This window comes from Pagrus major, chromosome 11, assembly GCF_040436345.1.
Source record: "Pagrus major chromosome 11, Pma_NU_1.0".
Taxonomy (NCBI): Eukaryota; Metazoa; Chordata; class Actinopteri; order Spariformes; family Sparidae; genus Pagrus; species Pagrus major.
The window spans coordinates 9,345,436-9,368,406 of record NC_133225.1 but is presented as its reverse complement, the minus strand read 5'-3'; the positions used below and the strand labels follow the sequence as shown (position 1 = coordinate 9,368,406).

The 22,971-nt window shown below is 43.8% G+C and overlaps 1 protein-coding gene across 1 annotated transcript in view; it reads left to right on the top strand.

Moving 5' to 3' along the window:
• Positions 1-20,080: 20,080 nt before the first annotated feature.
• dab1a (DAB adaptor protein 1a) overlaps positions 20,081-22,971 on the top strand; it is a 44,960-nt gene continuing 42,069 nt past the window's right edge. Inside the window, exon 1 of the mRNA XM_073477003.1 lies at positions 20,081-20,150. Coding sequence (XP_073333104.1) covers positions 20,081-20,150 — 70 coding nt within the window. The remainder of the gene's footprint in view (positions 20,151-22,971) is intronic.

The following is a 22,971-nucleotide window of genomic DNA, read 5'->3' as shown; positions in this document are numbered from 1 at the left end:
CTTTGCGGCAGTCTTCTCGGTCATGTGGAAGTGACATCGCCGGTCTGACCCTGTCTCGTTTTGACAGACAGCGTGCTAGTAACCTAATTCAGTCCTTCGCAGACAATGATAGGACTGCTCTGTGTGCCAAACATCTGTTAAAGCAGATGAAACAGGGAGGGAGAGGGGCTGAGTCTGGCATCTGTGTCCAGGACAGAAGAGCTGTCTCTGGGCCGGAACCACACCGTGAGCTGCCTCCCTGGAGCATCTGGTTCCTGGCTCGTACAGCGCTCGCTGGGCTCAGAGGAGCAGGTAGGCGCCCAGATTGCTGCTGCATTCAGCCTGCTGAGCTCACACTTTGAGCCGCACACCAACACACACACTCATCAACAAACTTGTGTGCTTGAGCTCATGGCGCTCAGCACTTAAGTGTTGCACCCAAGCACTTTTGTGATCACAGAGTGGAGTTTAATGTGGCTTCATGGGTCATGAAATCTGCTCATCTCATAAAGCAAGTTAAGTTTCAATTAAGGTAGAAACATAAAAATGATCAAAATGAGCTTCGTTATTTCATGCAGCATTAAAGCAAGTCGGAGCCTCGGTTGTAGTGTTTTTCTTTTTCAGTTTCTTGCTTACTGTGCTCTACCTGTGACTGATATTTTACAAAAATAGAGCACATTTTGTAACTGTGGCATTATAAATACTAATTCAACACTAAACTTATTAAATGATGCCATTTCTGTTTTCCCCTACAGACATGTAATAGAAAAATGTTTGTGTATGAGATGAAAATTAACTGAAGCATAGAAGATGAGCTCAGAGGAGGTTAAGGCTGAGGTGAGTTTTTATTGAAGCTTCTCAATGTCAGTAATGCTGCAGAGCTGCGAGTAGCCATGTCACTGCTCAGCCTCGGTCATTTATCCTCCGTGCTGAGTCGTCAAAGCTCTAGTGTATGATAGCACACACTTGTGCACATTTAGAGAGAAGTGAGGGAAGTAGATTGACTGCAGTCTGTCATCTTTCCAGTCAGTGTCTCTGTAGGCCAGTTTGTGGACCTGCTGTGCAAAGGTCAGTCTGCTACAGCCACCACTGAGAGAGAGCGAGAGCGAGAGAGAGAGTGGCTGCAGTGAGTCCAACAAAAGTATATTTTACCAGCAATGATGATCAGAATTGTCCAACTTTCACCAAATTTTATTTTGCATCCCATTGGGAATTACTGTATTTCACTTACTGAGATACATACATTGTTATGCCTGTACCAGGGTTACACATAAGCCCATTAGATTTTTGCCAAAAAAAAAAAAAAAAATCATTAAGGCTGCCTTCATACCATTGCTCCAGGTTTTGGAGGTTTGCAGTGGGAGAGCTCTTCAGCTCCAGTTTGTGGTTTTATTGGGTGAGCACCACCACCACACTGTGCTGCCAATCAATTAAACAGTTCTTCCCTGCCCTTGAACAACATTTGTTTAGTTTTCATGAAAGTAGAAAATATATGGAATGACTTACTAAAATAAGATAATCCCATGTAGCTCCATAGATGGAAAACCAGAATCCATAAGCATGATCTACTCATGGACTCATAGTCACATCTACAGTACTCTGGCCAGCTGTTGCTGTATGTTCTTAAGCATGTTCATAACTGGCTTGAAAAGATGACTTAATGTATGATTTGTATTACATTTTTCCAGTTCAGTTTCATGAATACATTTATATAAAATGTTGTTAATGCATTCTTACACACAATCAGCACCTCCCTAATGACCCAACATAAATCCCTACAGTACCAGTATTTTCATTTTTCTTCCCCTTTTCAATGCTGTTGACTGGCAGTTGTGTAAGAGGATTTGACCCGCAGACACATAAATACACATTAGGAATAAAGATAAAATAAATCAGTCCTCGCTTAACCGCTGGGAATTTTCAGCTCAAATCAGCCCAGAGCTAGTTAGTATGGCTTTGTGCTTCAGATTGAGCTGTACAAGTGGAGCTTTAGCGCTAGTGAGGATGTATTTATGAGACAAGCATTCATAGGAAATAAAGTACAGCTTCACCACTCATTTATGAAAGCCTAAAGTAGCTTAAAGCTGCATTAGGCAATTTTTGACTACCAGTGGATAGAAGACCCCAAACAAACCTCACAGTAAGGAGCTTTGATAATATATCAGCTTATCAAGTTCTCGTAGCTAAGCCTGTGGTTGTTAGCAAACAATTTCCAGTTGCCTCCAGCAGAAACAGAGCAGTATGAACATCCCATTAGAATCCGCCTTCTCTCCTCCTGTTCAAGTCCAATGTTTACTGGTGTTGTGTTGTTGGAGTGACCCACTAAGTATGAGAACAAGTGGGTGTCTTTGGCTTACTATTAATCTGTCTCTGGCCGTTTGTTTCCTTTGGCTCGCCAAGATTTCACTCCGGTCACATGGTGAAGAACTAGCTACTGTGCTGGAAGTGTTTTTATATGAACTGGCATAGTTTTGGTGTGTCCAACTGTCGAATCAAATCAGTGAGTTAATGGTGGCTGAGATTTGTTTGGAACGGCAGATTTGGGTGTTGACTCACAGTGGGACTGCTAGTACTATCAAACCTGTTATCTATAACCCTGATTCCAAAAAATTGGGATGCTGTGTAAAACACAAATAAACCAGATTATCATTTTCTAATCCTTCCTGATATATACTCAAATGAACAGTACAAAGACAATATATTTAAGGTTTTACCTCATCAACGACATTGATTTTTGTAAATATATGCTTGTTCTGACTTTAATGAAGCAACACGTTCAAACACGTTGGGACAAAAGATTTTACTACATGGGCTCGGGAACACTTTGTATAATCATTGTTGGTGCACAGTTTGTTTGCAAATGATTTGATTCTGGTCTGTTTATTTACAAAGTAAATAGCATCCCAACTTTTTAAAAAATCAGGGCTGTAACAGAGAGTCTTATTATTCATTGTCAACGTAAACAATGTTGCTGCTGCAAGTACCTTTAGCCTTTAAACCAGGCACTGGAAACATCAGAGGTATTGCCAATAAATGTGGATTGAAAGCACATTCAGCAGATTCAAGGATCCAGCAATCCTCTCTCTCGATCTCTCTGTTTTTGTGTGTGTGTGTGTGTGTGTGTGTGTGTGTGTGTGTGTGTGTGTGTGTGGGTGTGGGTGGTCAGCCTCTCAGTCAGGGGTCCTCTTTAAGGACGAATGGAGGATTCAATCACCTGCTCTTAGGTCATTTGTGCTCCTTGATCGAGTTCCACTGAGCATCTACTACACTGACACACTCTACTGGGCTGCTGGTCACACACACACACACACACACACACACACACACACACACACACACACACACACACACACACACACACACACACACATCCTCAAGCAATGAAGCGGACATATAACTGAAGGGTAAATTATTTTTTTTCATTATAAAAGTGCTTTTGATGGCCCCCTTACCCTTAGGCCATGACCTATAGCTCCCTCCCTCTCTCTCTCTCTCACACACACACACACACACACACACACACACACACACACACACACACACACGCTCACACACACTTGCATGCCGTGTCCCCCCCTTTCTATAGCTGAGCATTAAAACAGACAGCCTTCAATTAGCTGGATATGCGTTCAGATAACAAGTGCTCTCTATCCATAGCAGTCCCAGGGCTGATGAGTATGATAAGTAATCTTTGGGAACTAGGGTGTTAAAAGACCACCCATTCAACCATGGGGCCATGCTCACTGTGTTTGCGTGTGCATGTGCGCGCACATGAAGCTGGATTAATGGAATAGGCCAGATCTGAGAGCGGCAAGATTAAATGACTGTGAACTGATTTGATGGTTTCAATCACACACGCCCATAATAGCATGGCTGGAGCTGACAGAAATATTTGTCGAGGGCTTATTTTGAAGTTGATAATATGCTGTGGATGACTGGACTGCCATATTTGATGTGTGTATGATTTCAAATGGCGCACATGCTTTTTTTTCCTGGACTTTGCAGCTTCACACTGCCTCAGCCAGCTGTACTGTAAAGAAAATACTTCTATAGTGAGGAGAGACTGTTCTTCATTTATCTTCCCTTCCCATATTTTTCCATGTGACGTTATGAGTGTAAGTCGGCAGACCAGGCATGGAAGGACTGTTCTCTTCAGCAGGCAGTGTATCTATAAGAAGTATGTGCGTTAAGCAACTTTTTCACACCATAAAGCAGTGAAGTGCTACAGAAGCCATTAAGAGTAGCCTGCGTCCTTCAACAAAAAAAAGAGAAAAAAATGAAAGTGACATAAAAAGTTAGGTCAGAAAAAATAAGGTACTATTTGAGGTGTGTGTTTAAAAATGGAGCCACCCGGTAAGAGGAAGAAGTGTGGAAACATGTGGATGACATAGGGAGGAATAAAGAAGGAGCAGCAGGAAGTGAAAGACGGGGAGAAGTGAGGTGAGAAATGGTTGTGATTGCCTGGTGTGCCTCAGTGAGCTCTGCTGTTATTAGTCATACTACCTGCTGCTGTGATGCCCGGCCCTCGCCTGCTCCCTGCCACCTGGTGTGTGCATGTGCCCTCATGCGTTTGTGTGGATGTCTAATGGGTTTTAGAGCTGGGGATGAGTCCACTGTCTCACCTTTCCCACTCCCTCCCTCTCTCTGGAGACTCTCCGCTCGCCAGGAGAAAACAGACTCTTACCTTGGCCTTTGCTGTAAATTGCCCCTCAAATGAGTTCTTACTGTGATCCCCTCACGCTGCCTTGGACCAGAGCTCTCTTGAGAGAACAACTTAATGATCCCCAGTCTGATAAACGGAGGCCGGAGGAATGAATGGAAATGTTTGCTGAAGGGAATATTTGAGGCTCGTGTTGTCTATCAGGTGGCCTTCCCCGAGAGTGGACCTCTTCACCGGACTGGATTGACCTCCGCAATTTATTACCTACACCGCTGGCATCCATCACATCTCAGCCCTCAGGGACACGCACACACACACACGAAATAATAATATCACAGCAGGCCCTATGACTGCCTGCCTGCCTGCTGCTGTGGCTGCCTTTATGGTTTATTAAATGACTGACTGGGTGGAGCTTCGGCTTTCTATATGGTTTTCTCTACAACACGCTGCCTCCTGCTGTGATTCTAGGTGGTTGATTCAATATATGTTTGGGCAACTGGTGCTCTGGCTGGATGTTTGGATGTATGACTGGCAATATGATCCAGTGCCCCTCCCCAGTATCTCCATCTCCATCAGTGGCCCAGTGGAGTTCTCCCTCTTCCCTCTCATCTCTTTAAACCATTTCCTTCATATGCTATAGTGGCTCTGTAAGCTTCTTTCAGACGTCCTCTCATCATGTAAATGTAGTTTTAAATGTTGCTGTCACGTCTTACTCTTTAATCAGGGCTTAAAGAGACATTCCTTTATTTTTTAAACCTGGGCCCTGTATTTACATGTTAAGGTGTGTAAATGATTAAAACTTACCAAAACCTTTGGAATTGGTCCAGCAGATCGCCTCAGCTGGCAGTCGTGACACAGCTGCAATGGCTGCAGTGTAATCCTTTGGCTCCTTTGACTTGTAACCAAAAACAAGTTTCATTCAAGGAGAAGTCTCGCTTTGAATTCTCTTAAGATGAGTTCTTCTTCTCAGTTGTTGCCTCATCTTGACTGTCAAAATCAGTTAAATAGTCAGCCTGACATAACTTTCCTCTAGGTGAACTCTAAACTACTCTCTCCAACTCTTTGATTCGCGTTTTCACTGCTGTCGTCCTGCAACAATTCACCTCTCGCAAGAGTTCAGAGCGAGACTTCTCCTTGAATGAGACTGGTAAGAAAACTGATCTCATTATTTAGCAAAAAGCTCTGTCTCTGTAGGAGTCATCTCCCTGATGTTGTAAGAAATGCTAAAAATCCTGGAATTTCCCTTTAAGTCTGAATTGAATGCAGTCACATTAATGTAAAAGCTACAGCAGCACAAGGTTAATAGACCAAGAAATTCTGTGGATGTGCCACTTTTAAGTTCTGACGAGATTTTTCTCACAAAAGATCCCTGTGTAAAAATGTGTTGTTATTGATTATTTTCTCCTCTGCAATGCAGGGTGAAAGAGGGAAAAAAATCATATTTTGAATAGTGCAATAATCTTCAGACAATCTATATCCTTACATTTGCTGCCTACAGTATGAATAGCAAATCACTTCACACACAACATGTGAGACGATATGTGTTAAATCAGGGTCAAAACCTGTTGAGCGCTGTAGGAAATAGGCAGCATTCTGCATTCTGTGTAACAAATGATGGAAATGATGAGAAGATGTTTTTAAGGAAGGTATTGAGAACTGGGGTCAGACATCCCTAGTGCTCGCCATGGGTGTTAATTAAAGCTTTAACTGCAAAATATGTTTAAAATCCTTCCATGGTGCAGCCTGTAAGAGAACATGCATATGGATATGGAAGGTGCCACTGCTGTCTCTCACTTACCAGATACCAAATATTGTGCAAGTGCCTATCCAGCATGTTGATCCAAGTTCTTCACAATCTGCCCCTCATTCACACTCACACTGATACATAGATGGTGGCTACTACCATGAAAGGCAATGCTCTAACCACTTGGAGCATTTGGGTTTCAGTGTCTTGCTCAAGGACACTATGGTTGAACTGCCAACCCCTTCGATGTACCTGCTGAGCTGCAGCTGGCGCAGGTATATTTTAATAGAGTCCTTACAAAACATTTACATAATGGAGAGTTATGTTTGAAACCCAAAAGCCATTAGTTTAGTAGATGGATGGACCCAGAAATGTTACAGACTGTCTGGAAAAGGCTCTGGAGCGAGGTATGGCTGTAAGTGATGATGTGTGTGTCGCAAGGTGTGCGTGTCACCATCCTGTGGAGTGTGTTGCGACTTGGCCGGGGGAGTTCTCAGGGGTGTAGCTGTAAATTAAGACAACAGCAGAGAGGGGAGGGATGGAGGAGAGGAGGAACACTTCCAGGTGTTGCAGAGCGTTTAATCACTCACCTGTGAGACTAATGAGATGAGCCAGCGGACCACACACACACACACACACACACACACACCCATGCTTGCTGAAATTTACACGCACACTCACACAGACTGGTGGGACTAATTAACCAAACTCCACCACGGTGAACGTGCCACCACAGCACGGCTGGTACAAACGTATACAAACACATACAAATACATGACAGCTTGCTGCCTCCCCGACTCATTACAGCGCTCCTCTCCTCGTCCCGCCGCCATCTGAAGGAGACGCAGAGGGAAGAGGAGAAGAGACAGAGAGCAGAATGGGAGCGAGTAGGTCAGGAGATGTCTAGGCAGAGGCAGCTATTCTCTGTGCAGGCTGTGGCTGCAGGCAGCGCTACAGGTAACAAACACATCAGTCACATACACAGCACACCTGTTACTGTACAGATGGCAAGCCCTGGGAGAGAGGCAGGCAGAGCAATGAAGAAAGATGAGCAATCAGACCGAGAGAGAAACACAGAGGAGAGAAGACAAAGGGAAGGGAGGGATGATATTTTTCATGGGCAGGTTGTTAGAGGAGATGGAGGAAAAGGAAGATTGGGGGGGCGAGGTCAATCTTCAGGCTGTCAGGTCAGGCTGTACCTGTTTGTGTAACGCCATGGTAACAAGGGAGTAGAGCTGAGGCAAGAGAGGGAGGGATTTCCTCACCTGTGTCCTCTGCCTGCAGCAGATACAGTCCAGTGTAATCTAGTGCGCCTCTCTAGGTTCTCTGTATATCATTACACGCACGCACACACATCGTTTTTTATCTCTTTCTCTTTTTTATGTCTCTCTCTTTTTTTTGTTCAGCCTCACATAAGAAAAAAACCCTCTTCATTACCCGTATCCTCATCAAAGACACTATAACATTCTCCAAAGCGCTCTCTGCTCTTGAGATATACCATTATAATTTAGTCCTCTATAATCATAGAATAAAAGGTTTTAGTCTGTGTGTGTGCGTGTGTGTGTGTGTGCATGCGGTGGTGCCCCCAGCTACATATCTTAATCTCCCGTCTATTAGCATATTCAGAGTCCTCCTTTAGCTGGTGGAGGCATCTGATAGGCTAATTTCACAGCCCCGCTGGCCTTCATCTTGCTCCAGGAAGTGAAGAGGATGATGTGTCTTGGGAATAAGATGAGAAGAAAAAAAGAAGTGCCACAGCCATTTCTGTCTCGGTCGCTTTCTCTAACAGATGTGGCTGAATTCTGAATGAGCTGAAGGTAGTCTGGAATATACAGTTTTTGCATTAAAAGATGAATTTGGTCTGGGCTTTGGATTGTGCTGTTATGGGTTACATTTTAGTCTGCGGTCGGTTGACATTGATGAGAGATTCTCAATTAGAGAGCAGGTATAATCACAAACGACAGGGTGAAAAAAATGCACTTTATAGGCTGTAACACTAAGTTTTGGGGCCATAAAGAACCCTTTAAATGTTCTTTTACAGCAACATGGTCAAATGGTTTTATAGAGAACGTTTATGGTGCTTTGAAAAGCTCTTTAAGAATGCTTGAAATTTTCCAAAATTGCAGTATTAAAACACTTCATTAATAACTAACTTTTCTCTCAGATGTTCTAGTTTATTATTTATTAAATCAAACCAAAGGGATCCTCGGGTTACTCTGCTTGTTTTTAATAGAACTACTCCAACCTTCATTTTTCTGTGAATGCATTTTCTGTCTTGCTCCGTCACTCTTTTGTTGCAGGAAGAGAACATGACATTTCATGAGAAGTTAATGATGAATAATGAGTGTTTACCAAAATTCTGCCAAGTTTAACCACATCTCATCAGTTAGATAGAAAAAAAAGCCACATTTTTTTCTCTAGCAAAAATGCTGTAAATACGACTACTTCTCCTTGATGTCCGTGTTTAAGTTTAATCCCGTCTATCTCACAGACGGAGAGCAGTCTCAGAATTATCCATAAAGCCATCTCTAAAAATAAAACACAATCTCTAGAAGTGCAGACTTGTGTCTTGTTCCTGGGACGTCAAACAAGCAGCATGCACTGGCCTTTAATATTAATCTGCTCAGATGCAATGAGCTTCTCTGTGTGTTTGGCAGTGGGCAGTAGTGTGTGTGTGTGTGTGTGTGTGTGTGTGTGTGTGTGTGTGTGTGTGTGTGTGTGTGTTTGAGAGAGACGAGGAGGGCTGGGAGAATCAGATTGCCTATTCCAGTCACACAGATAGTCTTTCACTCCTCAGCCTGTGACAGCACATTTCCTTCCCTCTTCATGCTGGTTGCCTCTTCTCTACCAGCTCCCTTCCCCTTCCCCTTCCTCCTCCTCCTCCTCCTCCTCCTCCTCCTCCTCCTCCTCCTCCTCCTCCTCTTCCCCCCTCTAGTCTTTCTCTAGAATGCAAATTCAAATTAGCTTTATTGGCATGACAGGGATTTTGTATATAAAATAACCTAGAGTACGGTAATAACAGTGAAATTCTTGTTGTTCTTTGTCTCTTTTAATCCCAGCTGCCTCTATTACTTTCCCACACAACTAGCTTCCTCTCCGGCTCTCTCTCCTCCTCTTCCTCCTCTATACCCGTCCTCCTTTTTGCTTTCACACGCACCTCTCCCCCCCAGCTCCCCCGGTCCTCTCTGTGCTGGTGTATGTATTGGTATCATTAGCAGCTCCACTATGATGGATGGCACTGAGAGGCTGGGCCCTGTCGGGGTGGGACTCTGCTTTAGCACACCATCATTACCTACACCGCATACACATACATACAGACACACACACACACACACACACACACAAGCACGGATGTACCGCACTGATGCGGTGTGTATGTGTATGTGTGTGCGTCTGCGTAGCTGCGCCAAAGTGTATTTACAACTAATGCATGTCTGGAACAAATGACGTCATTGAGATGGAAAAACAGCTATTGAATTTTAAGTCCCCCCCTCCACCCTCCCCCTCTCGCTCTCTCTCTCGATTGAGAACACACATACAAACACACACACACTGAAAAACGGACACAGCCTTTTCTGAGTTTTGAGAGGTTTGTATTGACTGGAAGCCCCACAGGGAAGTGAGTGCCAATAGCCCCTCTACTCTCTGTGAGAGTTCAGACAGACCAGCAGTCCAGTAGACCGTAGGGTGCTAAAAGGGGCTATTTCAAGAGCTGGCACAAAGTTTCACCTCCAGGAACTTTCACAGGCTTCACATGTAGCATGCGATTTTTTGCACATTGCCATGGTGTTTGTGTGTGTCTGTGTGTGTGTGTGCGTGTGTGTGTGTGTGTTTGGCTGGATATGTTTGCGCAAAGTTCAAAGAGTTTGGAATTCACAAATGGAAATTATGCAAATCTTGTCCTGAGTCTGACAATCCCATGGTGATTCACTCTGAGGCTGCTGATGACATCAGAGGGTGCAGGCTTTATCTGGGCTTGGAGAGTGTGTGTGTGTGTGTGTGTGTGTGTGTGTGTGTGTGTGTGTGTGTGTGTGTGTGTGTGTGTGTGTGATTATACAGCCAAGTAGTTGTACAGCAAACAAATATAAAGTCTATTGCAAGAACGTGTTAAATATGTAGCTTATTGTGCTGCACATTGCTGCTGTAGTTACTCCCCTGTGTGTGGGTGTGTGGGTGTGTGTGTGTGTGTGTGTGAAGTGGTGCGGGGGCTGATCATGTTGTCAGAGTCCATAAGAAACAACAGGGCCTTATTAAACACGGACACTCAGTAAAGATTGATTTTGTTTGGCTGTCTGTGTTTTAACTGGCAGGGCAGGCGACTGTGACAGTGTGCGTGGGCGATTAGACACACGGGCAGGAGGCAGGAAGTGTGACTGACTGATGGCCGCTGGTGGCAGGAGGCTGCACAGGGAGGGCTGGGGAGAAGATGTACTTGTATTCCCTCGGGGATTTCTCCCAAGGGTTGAATTTGGTAGATTTAACCTAGACATTCCCTCTGCGCTCAGAGGACGGAGGTGCAGCGCAGACGGACTGACAGAGTGTGAAGCCATCCATAAAGCTCACCCGTTGGCTTCTCCAGATGTGAGCGAGCTGCTCAGGCAGGGTTCGCCAGCGGCTTACAAGTAAAGAAGTTCGGGGCTGTTATTGTTGAAGGTTTAGCCTAAAGGTTCCTTAACTTCTCTACCTACTCCATTCCTCTGCCATCCAGCTCTTCCTCTTCTCTATATCTCGTCTTTCCATCTCTGCTTTAAAGCATGTACAGAAACTGAGCAGAACTGTAGTATTTTACTCTTAGAAGAACTCAAACATTCCCATGAGCTGCTCCTAACCAGCCCCACACACTTATAGGGTATAAGTGCTGTACATGTGTGTCTGTTTGTGTTATCCTTTTCATTCGAGCTGATTGTGTTTGTGGAGTCTGGTTACTGGGCACAGGATGCACCGATCAAACATTTCCTCTCCTGATACCTGTTCTGATACCTCGACTCGGGGCATCTGTCGATAAGGATTACAGATCAGATACCGGTGGTTTCTTTTTCTCTTTTTTTATGTGAGGTAACATCAGGTCAGATTGCTGTGGAGCTAGGATCTTTAGAGTGACATTGACAAACAAAAGGTGTTAGTGTGGACCATCACTTTAAAGGTCAGTCTGCGTACCACAGCTTCCATGTTGAATGAAATGAAGTCAGCAGGACAGAAACGTCACTCGCTACCGATTCGTTGGGGTTAAACAAAGCACAATAACTCCATCTATAGGGAAGTATATTGATATTATATTGTTATTGTGATATGAGACTATTTCTAAGTGCTGTATCGTAGGCAACTGGACTCCTTTCAGTTTCTTGAAGACATTTCACCTCTCATCCAAGAGGCTTCTTCAGTTCTAACTAACTGGAGGAGAGTTGCAGGCTTTTAAACTCTGTGTGGGAGTGTCCTTACAGAGTCGTTAATGACATGTGCGAGCTCTGAGTTTTGTGAAAGTACCAATAGTCATCCATATTGTCGCAATGTATATTTTTTCATCCAGTCCTGGCATTTATGAAGTACTTTTGAGGATGCATCTTGATATATGGGCTGCACAATATATCATTTTAGCATCAACATCACAGTGTGTCCATGCACAAAAGTCACGTTGCAGGATGTGCAATGTGGACTAAGGCAAATTAACTCTCATAACTTTTTTACAGCTTTATACAAAAGGAAAACTCACACAGTTCTCATTTACCAAGACTAATCTACACAGGAAGTCGGTCAATTATTGAATAATTTGGTCCAATTTAAGAGTTTTTATGGATGTTTTCCATGTTTTTCCAATATCATGCAGCCCTACTTGATATTGCCTCAAAATATTATATTAATATAATATATTATATTATGTTTTATGGCCATATTGCTCAGCCCTACCCAGTTTCCAACAAGAAATGGGCTAACATGAACAATCTGAAAGAATCGATGAATCAGTGAATGAAAGAAACAAAATGTCACTTCAGTCTGATTCATCCAGTGTGGTCCCCTTGTGTGCTTTGGTTTTCTTTGGGTGTTCCAGTTTTCTTTAACAGTCCAAAGACATGCAGGTTAGAATGGAAAAAAACCTGTCAGTAGTTGTGAATGTGAGTGTGAATGATAGTTCCTATTTTTTGTGACGGACTGGCGACCTGTCCCAGTTGCATCCCGCCTTACATCCTGCATGAGCTGTTGTAGGCTCCAGCTCCCCAGTGTGAAACTGCACAGATGATGGATGGATTAAAATTTCCATGTTGCAGACACATGTTTATGTGTCTGAGGTTGCCCCTGGATTATGTAATGTTTACTCCAGTACTGTACTGTATTTTCTGTGTCAGTAGTAAACGCTTCAGACACACAGTGAAGCAACAGTCGTCGTCTCCTGTATCTTTATTTCTCTCTCATCCATCTCTCTATCTCTGTGTGTCTGCCTTTAGAGGCACAGTTTGAAAAGTGCTACGTCTGTGTGTGCGCGTGCGTCTCCCTGGCTGTGTGTGTGCACGTGTATGTTTGTGCAACAGTGTTGCGCGACACCATGATTAAGTGTTTTGAATAATTGATGATTGCATCCCTCATTAAGTCTCAGTCTCCTGCTCCGCCTGGCTCCGGCTCTATTTTTATGCACCAAAATCCTCCTCTCCTCTCTTCTCTTCCACTCCACAGATGTAGCGAATCCATCACTCACTTTAGGCTCTGCTGATTGGGGTCCAGAGGAGCTGTGGGGGGATCTAAATCATGTTGAGTGGACACTTTTAACAGGCGAGCAGCACGATGGACTGCAGCTCAGTGATGATGGGTTTTTTGAGAGCAAAGAGCGACCCCTGGCTTAAGAGCTGCTGGGGACACACTGGTTGCATCAGTGCAGATTGTAGAAGCTGTCAGTGTGAGCAGGGGCACTTACAAAACCTGCAATCCTCTTCGTTACTGTGTCATTTCCTGTATTTCATGTGTTTCATTAATTCATCCACTGCTGATACATACAATTAAATAAGTAAACATGAAGAAATGGTATTTATTTGTATATAAAGGCTCAAGAGAAGGGTCAGGTGTATGTCTGTACTAAACATGGAACCATAAATCACTGAATTATTCTTAGAGAGATATAAAATCAAGCAGTGGGAATGAGGAATAACATGCATCAGGTCTGCAAGTGTGTGATGACCACAAGTTTCCAAATTATCAGTAAATGTAAATTATCAGTAAATGCAATGCTGGAGTACAGCAAATGTGTTTTACATGTGTTAATAGAGAAGATGAGAATGATGTGGGTCGATGTAGTAGAATGACAGAGCGATATTAAAGGAGGCAGCGAGGAGATCGGACAGACAGACACACAGGAACTGAAATCAGAGTGCGGGTTTGTTAATAAAGGCATATCCACAGTCTGTCAGCAAAGCCGCAGCTTCCACTCTGCCTTACACACATTGTTGAGTAGGACCAATTTACATTTTAGCACATTAGCAAGGCAGAGGAGACACACACACACACACACACTCACAGGGGAGGTGCAGGGAGAATGAGATTCGTTTTCATCTATTTCCCCTTAAAACATGAGAAAGGAGGAATTCCCCACAGAGAGTGCAGCGCTTTGATTTCTGCAGCCCCGTGTCTGTAAATAGGTTAGGTGAAGACGATGCGAGGTGTGCGTGTCTATGTGTGCACGCATGTTTTTGTGTTAATTTGTGCTCTGCATGTTCACGTGAATCTGTCATCTTGTGGGGTATCCTATTTCTGGCAGGAGATTGTGGGTGGGAAAGTGTGTGTGTATGTGTGTGTGTGTGTGTTTACCTTTTCCTGTTGAGGCCTCTGAATGTTCCTTGTAGTCATCCAGGCAGGCAGGCAGGGAGCCATGTGGAGCACCTAGAGCAGCTCTGTGTTTCCATGTTTCCCTCCTGCAGTGTGCTGTTGTGCTGGCTGGTGGCCTGGCTGACTGCCTGCTGAACTAGCTGCACTGCTCTTCTTATAGACCTCTAGGCCTGCGTGCTGCAATAGCTGGTGCTTTATCTACCAGACAGCTGCAAAAACTATTTTGAGGTGTTGTTTGGGTGTGGTAGAGATGTAGCCACTGAAGTCCCAATTTTTTTTTTTCTTGCTTCAACCTCAATAAGAATTGTATGAAATCCAGCACAGCTGATGTGGTGTGGGAGTGCGATGGCTCTTTAGATCAGTGTCAAAAAGGCCCTTTTGGCCAAAGGCCATGATATGTCACTATGCATTGACCCATGATGACCCTCAGCCATGTCTTACTATGTTCAGCTTTAAGCAATGTACTACGGCTTTGAAGCTTTGATGTGATGTAAGAGTTTCTGTGGTTTGGAGTTTTCTTCATTTCTTTGTTCTTGGTTTTCCCTCATCCCTCGCCAACAGCTATATCAGAGCTGTGTTTGATGTGTTAAGTTGTTGCTATTGAGCTTGTTTTGGAGGCTGCAACTAATGATTAGCTTAATTATTAGTTTGATTATTTTTCTGATTAATTATCTAAATTATTTGGCATTGAAAATGGAAAAATAAGAAAATAGTGAAAATAACAATTAGAATTTCCAAAAGTCAAGATAACATCTTCAGATTGCTTGTTTTCCCAGCCAACAGTTCACAACCCCAATGTTGTCAGATTTCTATTACATTAATAGTGTACAGACTGTACATATGGCTCACCTCATCCCACACTACATTTCTGTAGTTTGATAGAAACCAGTAAGACTTTGGTCTGTTGACAAGAGATTTAGTTGTACTCCTTATACAGAACTAGCCCATTTTTGGTTTTTGGATGTGTTTTTAATGTCTTGGATGTTTAGTTTCATGTTAGCCAAGCAGAATTATTATGCTTAATCTTTTGAATCTTGTTTGGCTATTGGAAGAAAGACAGACAGACAGAGCAGCAGTGTTTTGAGTGGCAGAATTTTTACCCCAATTAGTTAGATAAAGCTCCCATCAAGGGTGAAGCATTGTTTTATTATTTTATATGCCATATAAGCTTTCAATCATTAATCTCTTATTGATCATTAACATTGCTGTTGTTTGCTTACGGAAAAGGGAAACTTCAGTTTTTCCTGTATAATAAACCGTCCTGCACAGTTTTGTTTTGCACTTTAGATCAATTTAATCATCCCCACCCATCTATCAATCATGTCTTGTTGTATGCTAATCCCTTGATAAATGTGAGATTAAGATGAATGACACTGCACTCCTGTGTGATACCTGGGTGTGACTGTACTTTCACCCACCATTCATGTTGTCACTGTATATCAACTCATTCACTCATTGGTGCATCTTGTCCTCTAACCTCCCCGAGCTGATCTTTCATCCTTCCTCCTGTTCTCTTCCGTGACGCTCACTCTCATTATTCCTCGCTCTTCGCCTGTCACTGAGTTGCTCAGACTGCCAGGATTGTCTGGACACTGTGTTTTAGCCGCTGCAGATCAGAAACTGGTAGGTCTCAAGATTTAATATCCTTAGTTTTTACTGTTGAGGTAAATGTTTGTTTTTTTCAGATTGAATGGTCTTTTATTGACATTTCTTTCTCCCTTTGGTTTGCTAGAAACTATCAGTTGACATTTCAAGGTGCGTTAAACCATCAGTGCGCCTAAAACCAGCGCTTGATTACGTCTGATCGTTAATGTAGTTGAAAGAAAAGATTTGCCATTCAGACATCTGAACCATGACAGAGTGTAACATGGAATAACCTTTGGTACACAGTTGGTTGGTGGTTATTCATCAACTCGTACAGCTCAGAGGAGAAATGTGTTGCTGATAAGGCCTCCGCGATGGCGTCCGGGTACAAAGGTGGAGTTGTTGAAGGAGGAGGTGGGGGTGGAGGAAGTACGGGGAGGAGGCAGAAGATGGACAGAGCACAGGTAGTGAGAAAAGTAGTGCGGAGGTGGTCTCTATGATTATTCATTATTGAGATGGCAGGAGAACTGAATGAGTGGAGCCACTAATCTAACTCTGAGCCTGATGGACAGAACACAATTACCCTGGGAGTGGGAGGTGGGAGAGAGAGGGGGGAGGCCAGAGAGAGAGCCAGCATCACCCCCACCATCTCCCCACCTCCCTCCCTCCCTCCTTCTCCTTTTCTCTCTTTCTTTCTTTTTTCTTTCCTGTCGCCTGGCAGACTTTACTGTAGCTGCAGATGATTTCTGGGCATTAAGCTCCTGTTGGCAGCATCCTGTTTATCGAGTCACCCACACACATACAGTAGAGCACACACACAAACACACACAGAGGCAGATCCTCACATCACCCACTCGCGCTTGTTGGCAGCGCCCCATTTACGGACGTCCAATTTACAGCTCGTTCCTCTCTCCTCGGGTCTCCTCTGCTCTGGCTTCAGATTGCTGTCTAAATCCAGACACACTAAGCTACGTTCACGTCTCCGCTCCGCTGCTACTTTTAGCTCGCGCGCTGATTCCAGGTCAAACCGCCACTACAGTGTTCACGATGGCTTTTGATGGCGCTGCTCTTCCCTTCATGTTGTCGCTCTCTCTGTGTGTGTATGTATGAGGCAGGGGATTTGTACAGCTGAAGCTAGACATGGACATTTGAGAAATTAACTTGTTCTCCCCTCCAGGGATGGTAGCTTAGATGTAGAACTCTTCCACGACTCTCCAAGGAGAAAAGGACCATATGTCTGGAGCCCCGGAGAAGTCTGGAGAGCGGTGCAGCAGCAGATTTTTAATTCTCAGCTTCACGGCCTCTTTTTTTTTTTCTTGCTCATTCTCACCAGCAGACTTGTGGCTGTTTTTCGCTCGCAATGGTTGGATGAGTTGGACTTCTTGAACTAAGTGAGTAGCGCTCTCATAGGAGCAATTTAGCAGTGAGAACATGGACTCAAAACTCATCTCACAGTTTTTTTCTTGATATATTTTGGATTAAACGCTCAATGTTAAACCGCAGCAACATGTCTTTGAATCTTTTTGCTTTTTGTAGTTGTAGAATAAAAGCTGTTATTTTCTGGGTGAAAGGCAGTGGGGGGGAGTTTCTGGACGGCTTCTGTCCTGGTCCAAGTCGAGGATTAACAAACCGCCTTTCTTAAACACAAGCTCCAGATGCTGCCTGAAAGACTTCACAGCTAGAAGGAGAAGAACGAATTCAGAGAACAAAAAGAAGAGAGAAGAGAGGGACAGATTGGGACATGTTCGGGGTTAGAGCTGAAGCCGCTCAAACTCCATCCTTTCTCTTCTGATTTTACTTCCTTGGGCTTTTTTCTCTCCCCTTTTACCCCTTGCTCATTATCTTCCTCACCCACTCTATGTTCCCTCACCCCTCACTTTCTTTCCACTCTGTTCATTTCTCTTCCCTCTAACCCCTCTCTTCATACTCGCTCTCTCTCCATCCATTTGGTGGAACAGTGCTGCTGATAATGCCTGTAATTGGAGTGACTCACACTTTTCCAGTGTGTTTGGACCAGATAAAGAATATTGTCAGCATTTTGCCGACATGGCCTCTGCTGGCAGAATTAAATGGACTCTGTTCTGTTCTGTCTGCAGCAAATTAAAAGCCTCTCAATTCATCTGTTCTCGCCCGAGGCTCACAGGGGCCTCCTATTCACACAGAAACACCGTGGAGAGGGGGGAGGAAGAGAATAAGAGAGATTTCCCTCTTCCCCAAGAAGCACCAGTCAGTCTTTTTTCGTTTTGTCCAAGTCTGCACTCAGCCACTATTAGATGGAGACGGAGAGGGAACTAGAGGTCAAGACTGATAGTCTTAGGAGAGGTGAAGAGCAGCTCAGGAGGTAGTCAGATTCATTATTCAGCTTGTCGACTTGCAGCTGTCTCCTGCTGTCTTTGCACTTCAGCATCTCTGTGCAATAAAGGAGTTTGTCTGCGTCTGTGTTTGCATGTAAATGTGTGTGTTTTCATGCATTCACAAATCGGAGTTAGAGTGCGAATCTGAGTGTTTTTGGCTGCTAGGTTGTAGTAAACGCTGCCAATCAACACTTCAGAATAAAGTAGCGGCAGATGGGCGAAGAAGGGACAGAATGCTGGACACTGCCCAGTAAGGGCTACGAGCGTGGTAGTAGTGTTAAAGGAATATTTCACGTTCATACAATATGTATGAATATGGTTATCTTTGCTATTGATAACAATTACACTTAATAGCCACCAAGTGAATTGCTAAAATCTGGGAACAGGGCAACATGCTGCTTTTGAAGTTTTTGCACCCTCAGCTTGCTGTGAGCTACAGAGAAACCTTGAACTTAGTTATTTTAAAAGTATGGACTGTAGGGGAAAGAGCACTGGAAATCTGTATATTCAAATACAAGTACAGTTACATTAGACATTAGTTTCACGTAAAGCTACTGGTATTATAATAATACTTTACAAACCCGGGCCTGCTGCAGAGTTTTGTCTTCTTTGTCTGTATGTCAGGGTTTTCATTGGTCCGTTTGTGATCATCAAATAGCAAAAATGCAGATGATGAAAGGTTTAGATATGAAATCAAATTGTACTCAGTTACTTTTAAAATCATAATTGAGTACTAAGTAGATTACAAGCTGGTAATGCATACTTAGGTATGAGTTAAATTACAGCATGGAAAAAATACTCATAAAAGTACAAGTACCCTTCAAAAAGATGGCTTACTTACTTTAATAATTTAGTAATTTGAGTAGTTGTAATTAGTTACCTCCACCCCTGAGAATATAAGATAAAAAAAAAAGGACTATTCGACCACTGAATGCACATGTCTTGTAACTGAACACAGGTCAATTCATTGTCTTGATGTAATTGCAGATTGTTTTAAGTCTTGTTTAAGTTGCTTGTCTGTTCCTGAGAAACTTCATGATGCTGTTTAGACCAGGACTCCCTTTTAAAAGAGATTTTGAAACTCTGAGGGAATTTTCCTGGAAGAATAAAGGTTAAATGATTAATTTGTCAATGATGTTCACAGAGGTTTTAAACCTCCAGGTTAACCTAATTTATTTATTTATTATTATGTTGAAATCGTGACCCAGTATGCCAGGTCAAAATTCATGAAAGTTTACAGCCAGCTTTGTTTATTACCTTGTTGATCTTTGTTCTGTCTAATGAGGCATTATAAGTGACTCATGTTTGGTTTTGACCTGGTTCGGATAATCTGGTCAAACTGATTGCTTGTTTACAACCTGTTGATTCATCTGACTGTTTGTGTTTTCCTACCTGATAGAAATGAAGGCTAAAACTGACAGTTGGTGTAAAGTTTTAGTGAAAATGAACATTGTTAGTGTTGTTAAACCTGTTTAAATAATTACTGCCCGACTGAAGAAGGAAGTGGTTTAACGAGGTGGGATTGTTCTTTGAGCAGTGTCCTTGCAGAGACCTATTATTGACAGGAAGTGGGAATGGTACACCGGGTCTCTCCGATCCGTTACCACGGGCAACATGTACTCAAGGCCCCCGATCAGAAACAAGCTCATTCTCACGCCTGCTGAGAACTCTTGCAAGGTTTCTCCTGCCAACAGTAAACACAACCTAATTGAAGCAAACCTCTTTCTTCCTCTGTTTTCTCCCCAGCTCTCTGTGGGTGTGTGTGGGATGTTGTGTCAGGGCTAAAGCCCATCCCTCTCCCATGAGCCTGTGTGCCCACACACACACCTGGCGCCTCCACGCACACACCCGGCGCCCACGCACGCACAGCCGGCACTGACGCTGTGAACTGGACCCTCGGAGCCCAGCGGAGCCAAGCGGAGCGGAGTCTAGCCCAGTTGGAGCCTGAGGATGTCAACAGAGACAGAGCTACAGCCAGCGGTCAGGCCCAGCAGCGTCAGACGGGACTCCAAGAGGAAAGGTCGGTACACTGTTATCACACCTGTTGTGCACTTTGAAACTGTGTCAAGGAAGTTATTGCTCATTATTCTTTAAAGTTATGTACTTTTTTACTCTATGAGGAAAGAAATGCATTCACTACTTTACTTACTTTAAGAGAAGAACCAAATCCTTAATAGCTTTGATGCAGAAAATGATATTACCAGTTTTATTTCCACTACTTTCCCACTGAAAGTGTCTGCTCGTACAGCAGCAGATGACTCGCAGCTCTCCGAGTATCAGCAGTCACATTTATCTTTACACGTGACAAGAGGAATCAGAGTTGACCAACACAACGATGGCAGGGGATTTGTTGTTTGTCAATATTTCGCATTTAAATTAATGCTAATAGGGAACCTGAGAACGTCAATGAGGGAAATTGAGTTGGTAACCTCGCTAAGACGCCGGAGATGCGCAGCGTGTCGGCTCACTGAAGCTACTCCTTCTTGTTCCATTACTCACTGCAGTATTTCAAACTGATCTGCTGTCAAAAATGGTGAAAATGGCCGTTGCTTTGTTATTTTAGATGCATTTTTGATGAACGATACCTGTAAAGTAGGGATCAACTGATATGTTTTTTCACGGCCGGTATACATTTGCAGTAAAAATGAAACATTTTGGTGTCAAGATTTAAAATATTCAGCATGGAATGTAACTAACTTTTAACAATTAACTCAGACAACATGCTGCATTTCTGCTGCATTTATTTGATTCCTTTAGTTACTTTGCAGATTCTGATTATTCAGTGTTGTGGGTGGGACATTGAGTGAGACCCCAATATGCACTTGTGATTCTGGCCTGTGCATACATTTTTATTTTTCAGTTTTAACATTACTTGTTACTGTTATCTTTGCATGAGAAAAAGTAAAAACGACAGTGTCTTGACATATCAAAGCATCCACCTGCCTCTGGGCTGATCCTGACTGAAGAAAGAAATGTGTCACACTGCTGCATTACCATGAAGAATATATTACAAAAACTAGTTATTTTCTAAGACGGTGCCCTCACTACACGAACACACATTTGTCAGCTACTTTCTCCTTTATATTAATTGTGTTTTGATCTGCTGTTGATGAAGGATTTGGGTCAGAAAACAGAATGCAGGGCTGCTGTTGTTCATAGCTAATTAACAGGTGCGGGGTATTACGGTGCAGGAGCTTGCTACCAAACAGGTGCGGGAGTGTTGTGGTTGGTGAGAGGCAAACAGATCCAGGTGTGAAAGGCTCCAGAGGCAGGTAGCTAGCAGGTGTATTAGCAGGCCTGGGTGGTCTCAGAGCAGAGGTGATGCCAGGGGCCAGGCTGGCAGCCATCACCCAGCTGCTTGGTGCCACCTGCCCGACTGCGAGAGCGACGCCTAGCACTCTCTGAATAAGCATCTGATTGATGTAGCAAAAACTCTGGACACCGTTGGGAATGGCACTTAATGGATGCACACGTACACACACACACACACACACACACACACACACTCAGTATCACCTGCAGCAGATGCCTCATTGCACACGGCGCGCTTCAGCCCCTGCAAACAAGCGTCGGTTCCCCCCATACACAGTGTGTGAGGGAAGGCTGAATGCCTCTCATGTCCTATTTAGAAACAGTATTGTTCTGCTGCAATGGAGATCATGTTCATCATTCAGACTGCTCTCCATATGTGAGGGGATTGCAGACACACACACACACGCACACACACACACACACAAACACACAAACACACGCACACTGGGACTGGGATTGAAGCCCAGAAGAGCATATGAGAGGAAAGATGAATGGTTTGCCTTCAGCATTCAGACTTGAGGGTTTTTAGCTTCTTCTCTCTGCCTGCTTTCCCCGTCTTATTCTCTCTCTCTCTCTCTCTGTCTCTCTCTCTCTCCCTCACACACACACACACACACACACACACAAACGAACACACACTCACACACTACCTTACACCTTGCCTTGTGTCTGCATCTCTTTTTAAAATGGTATGTAGAGTTTGAGCTCACACAAAGTACTTATCGCTTTTCTGATCTGGGTCATTCTTCCAAAACACGCATGCACACGCGCGCGCACACACACACACACACACATACACACGCATGCACGCACACTCTCTCACACACACACACAGGGCAGGGTGATGAAAGTCAAATGCAATCATACATATACCACACACAAGCAGCGAGCATGCTCTGGGAATAAGAAACTTCGATAATGCTCCTGTTAGTGTGCTTCATGTGTACGACCGGTGTACGTACAGTACATACACATGTTTCCGTCTCCGTCTCTTTGGAGTAGCTCGATTTAAATGAAAATAGATCCTCTGAATGGCTGCTCGTCATTAGGGTGTAAACGGCGGCTTGTGAGAATCCCTGCAGGGATAGTCCTTCACTTTCCTAATATCCTTCCTCTCCCTCCTCATCCTCCTCCTCCGCCCACTGCTCTGACTCCTAAATGACCTTGCCCTGAATGAGTGAGACACAGAGGAGAGACTGATCAGGAAGAGAGAGAGCGAGTGAGAGAGACTAATGAGTCAGTGTGAAGGAGAGCTGTTTAATCTCAGGCCTTTGTTTCACACTTCTGTGGTGAAGAATGTAATGAAAAAGACTATGGGACTGCAGCGTGTCACACATTAATCACAGATGGTGTGTGCCTGGCTCGACACGTCGGCGTGTATCTGTGGGTTTGCACGTGTATGTTTCTTTTGTACACACAATTATGTTTCATCTGAGAGCTCAGGGGTCATTCTTCTCAGAGAACCTTTTTTTCTCTTCCAAAAGGTTTTTTATTGAATTACCATGTCAAGACGGAGATAACCTCCGACC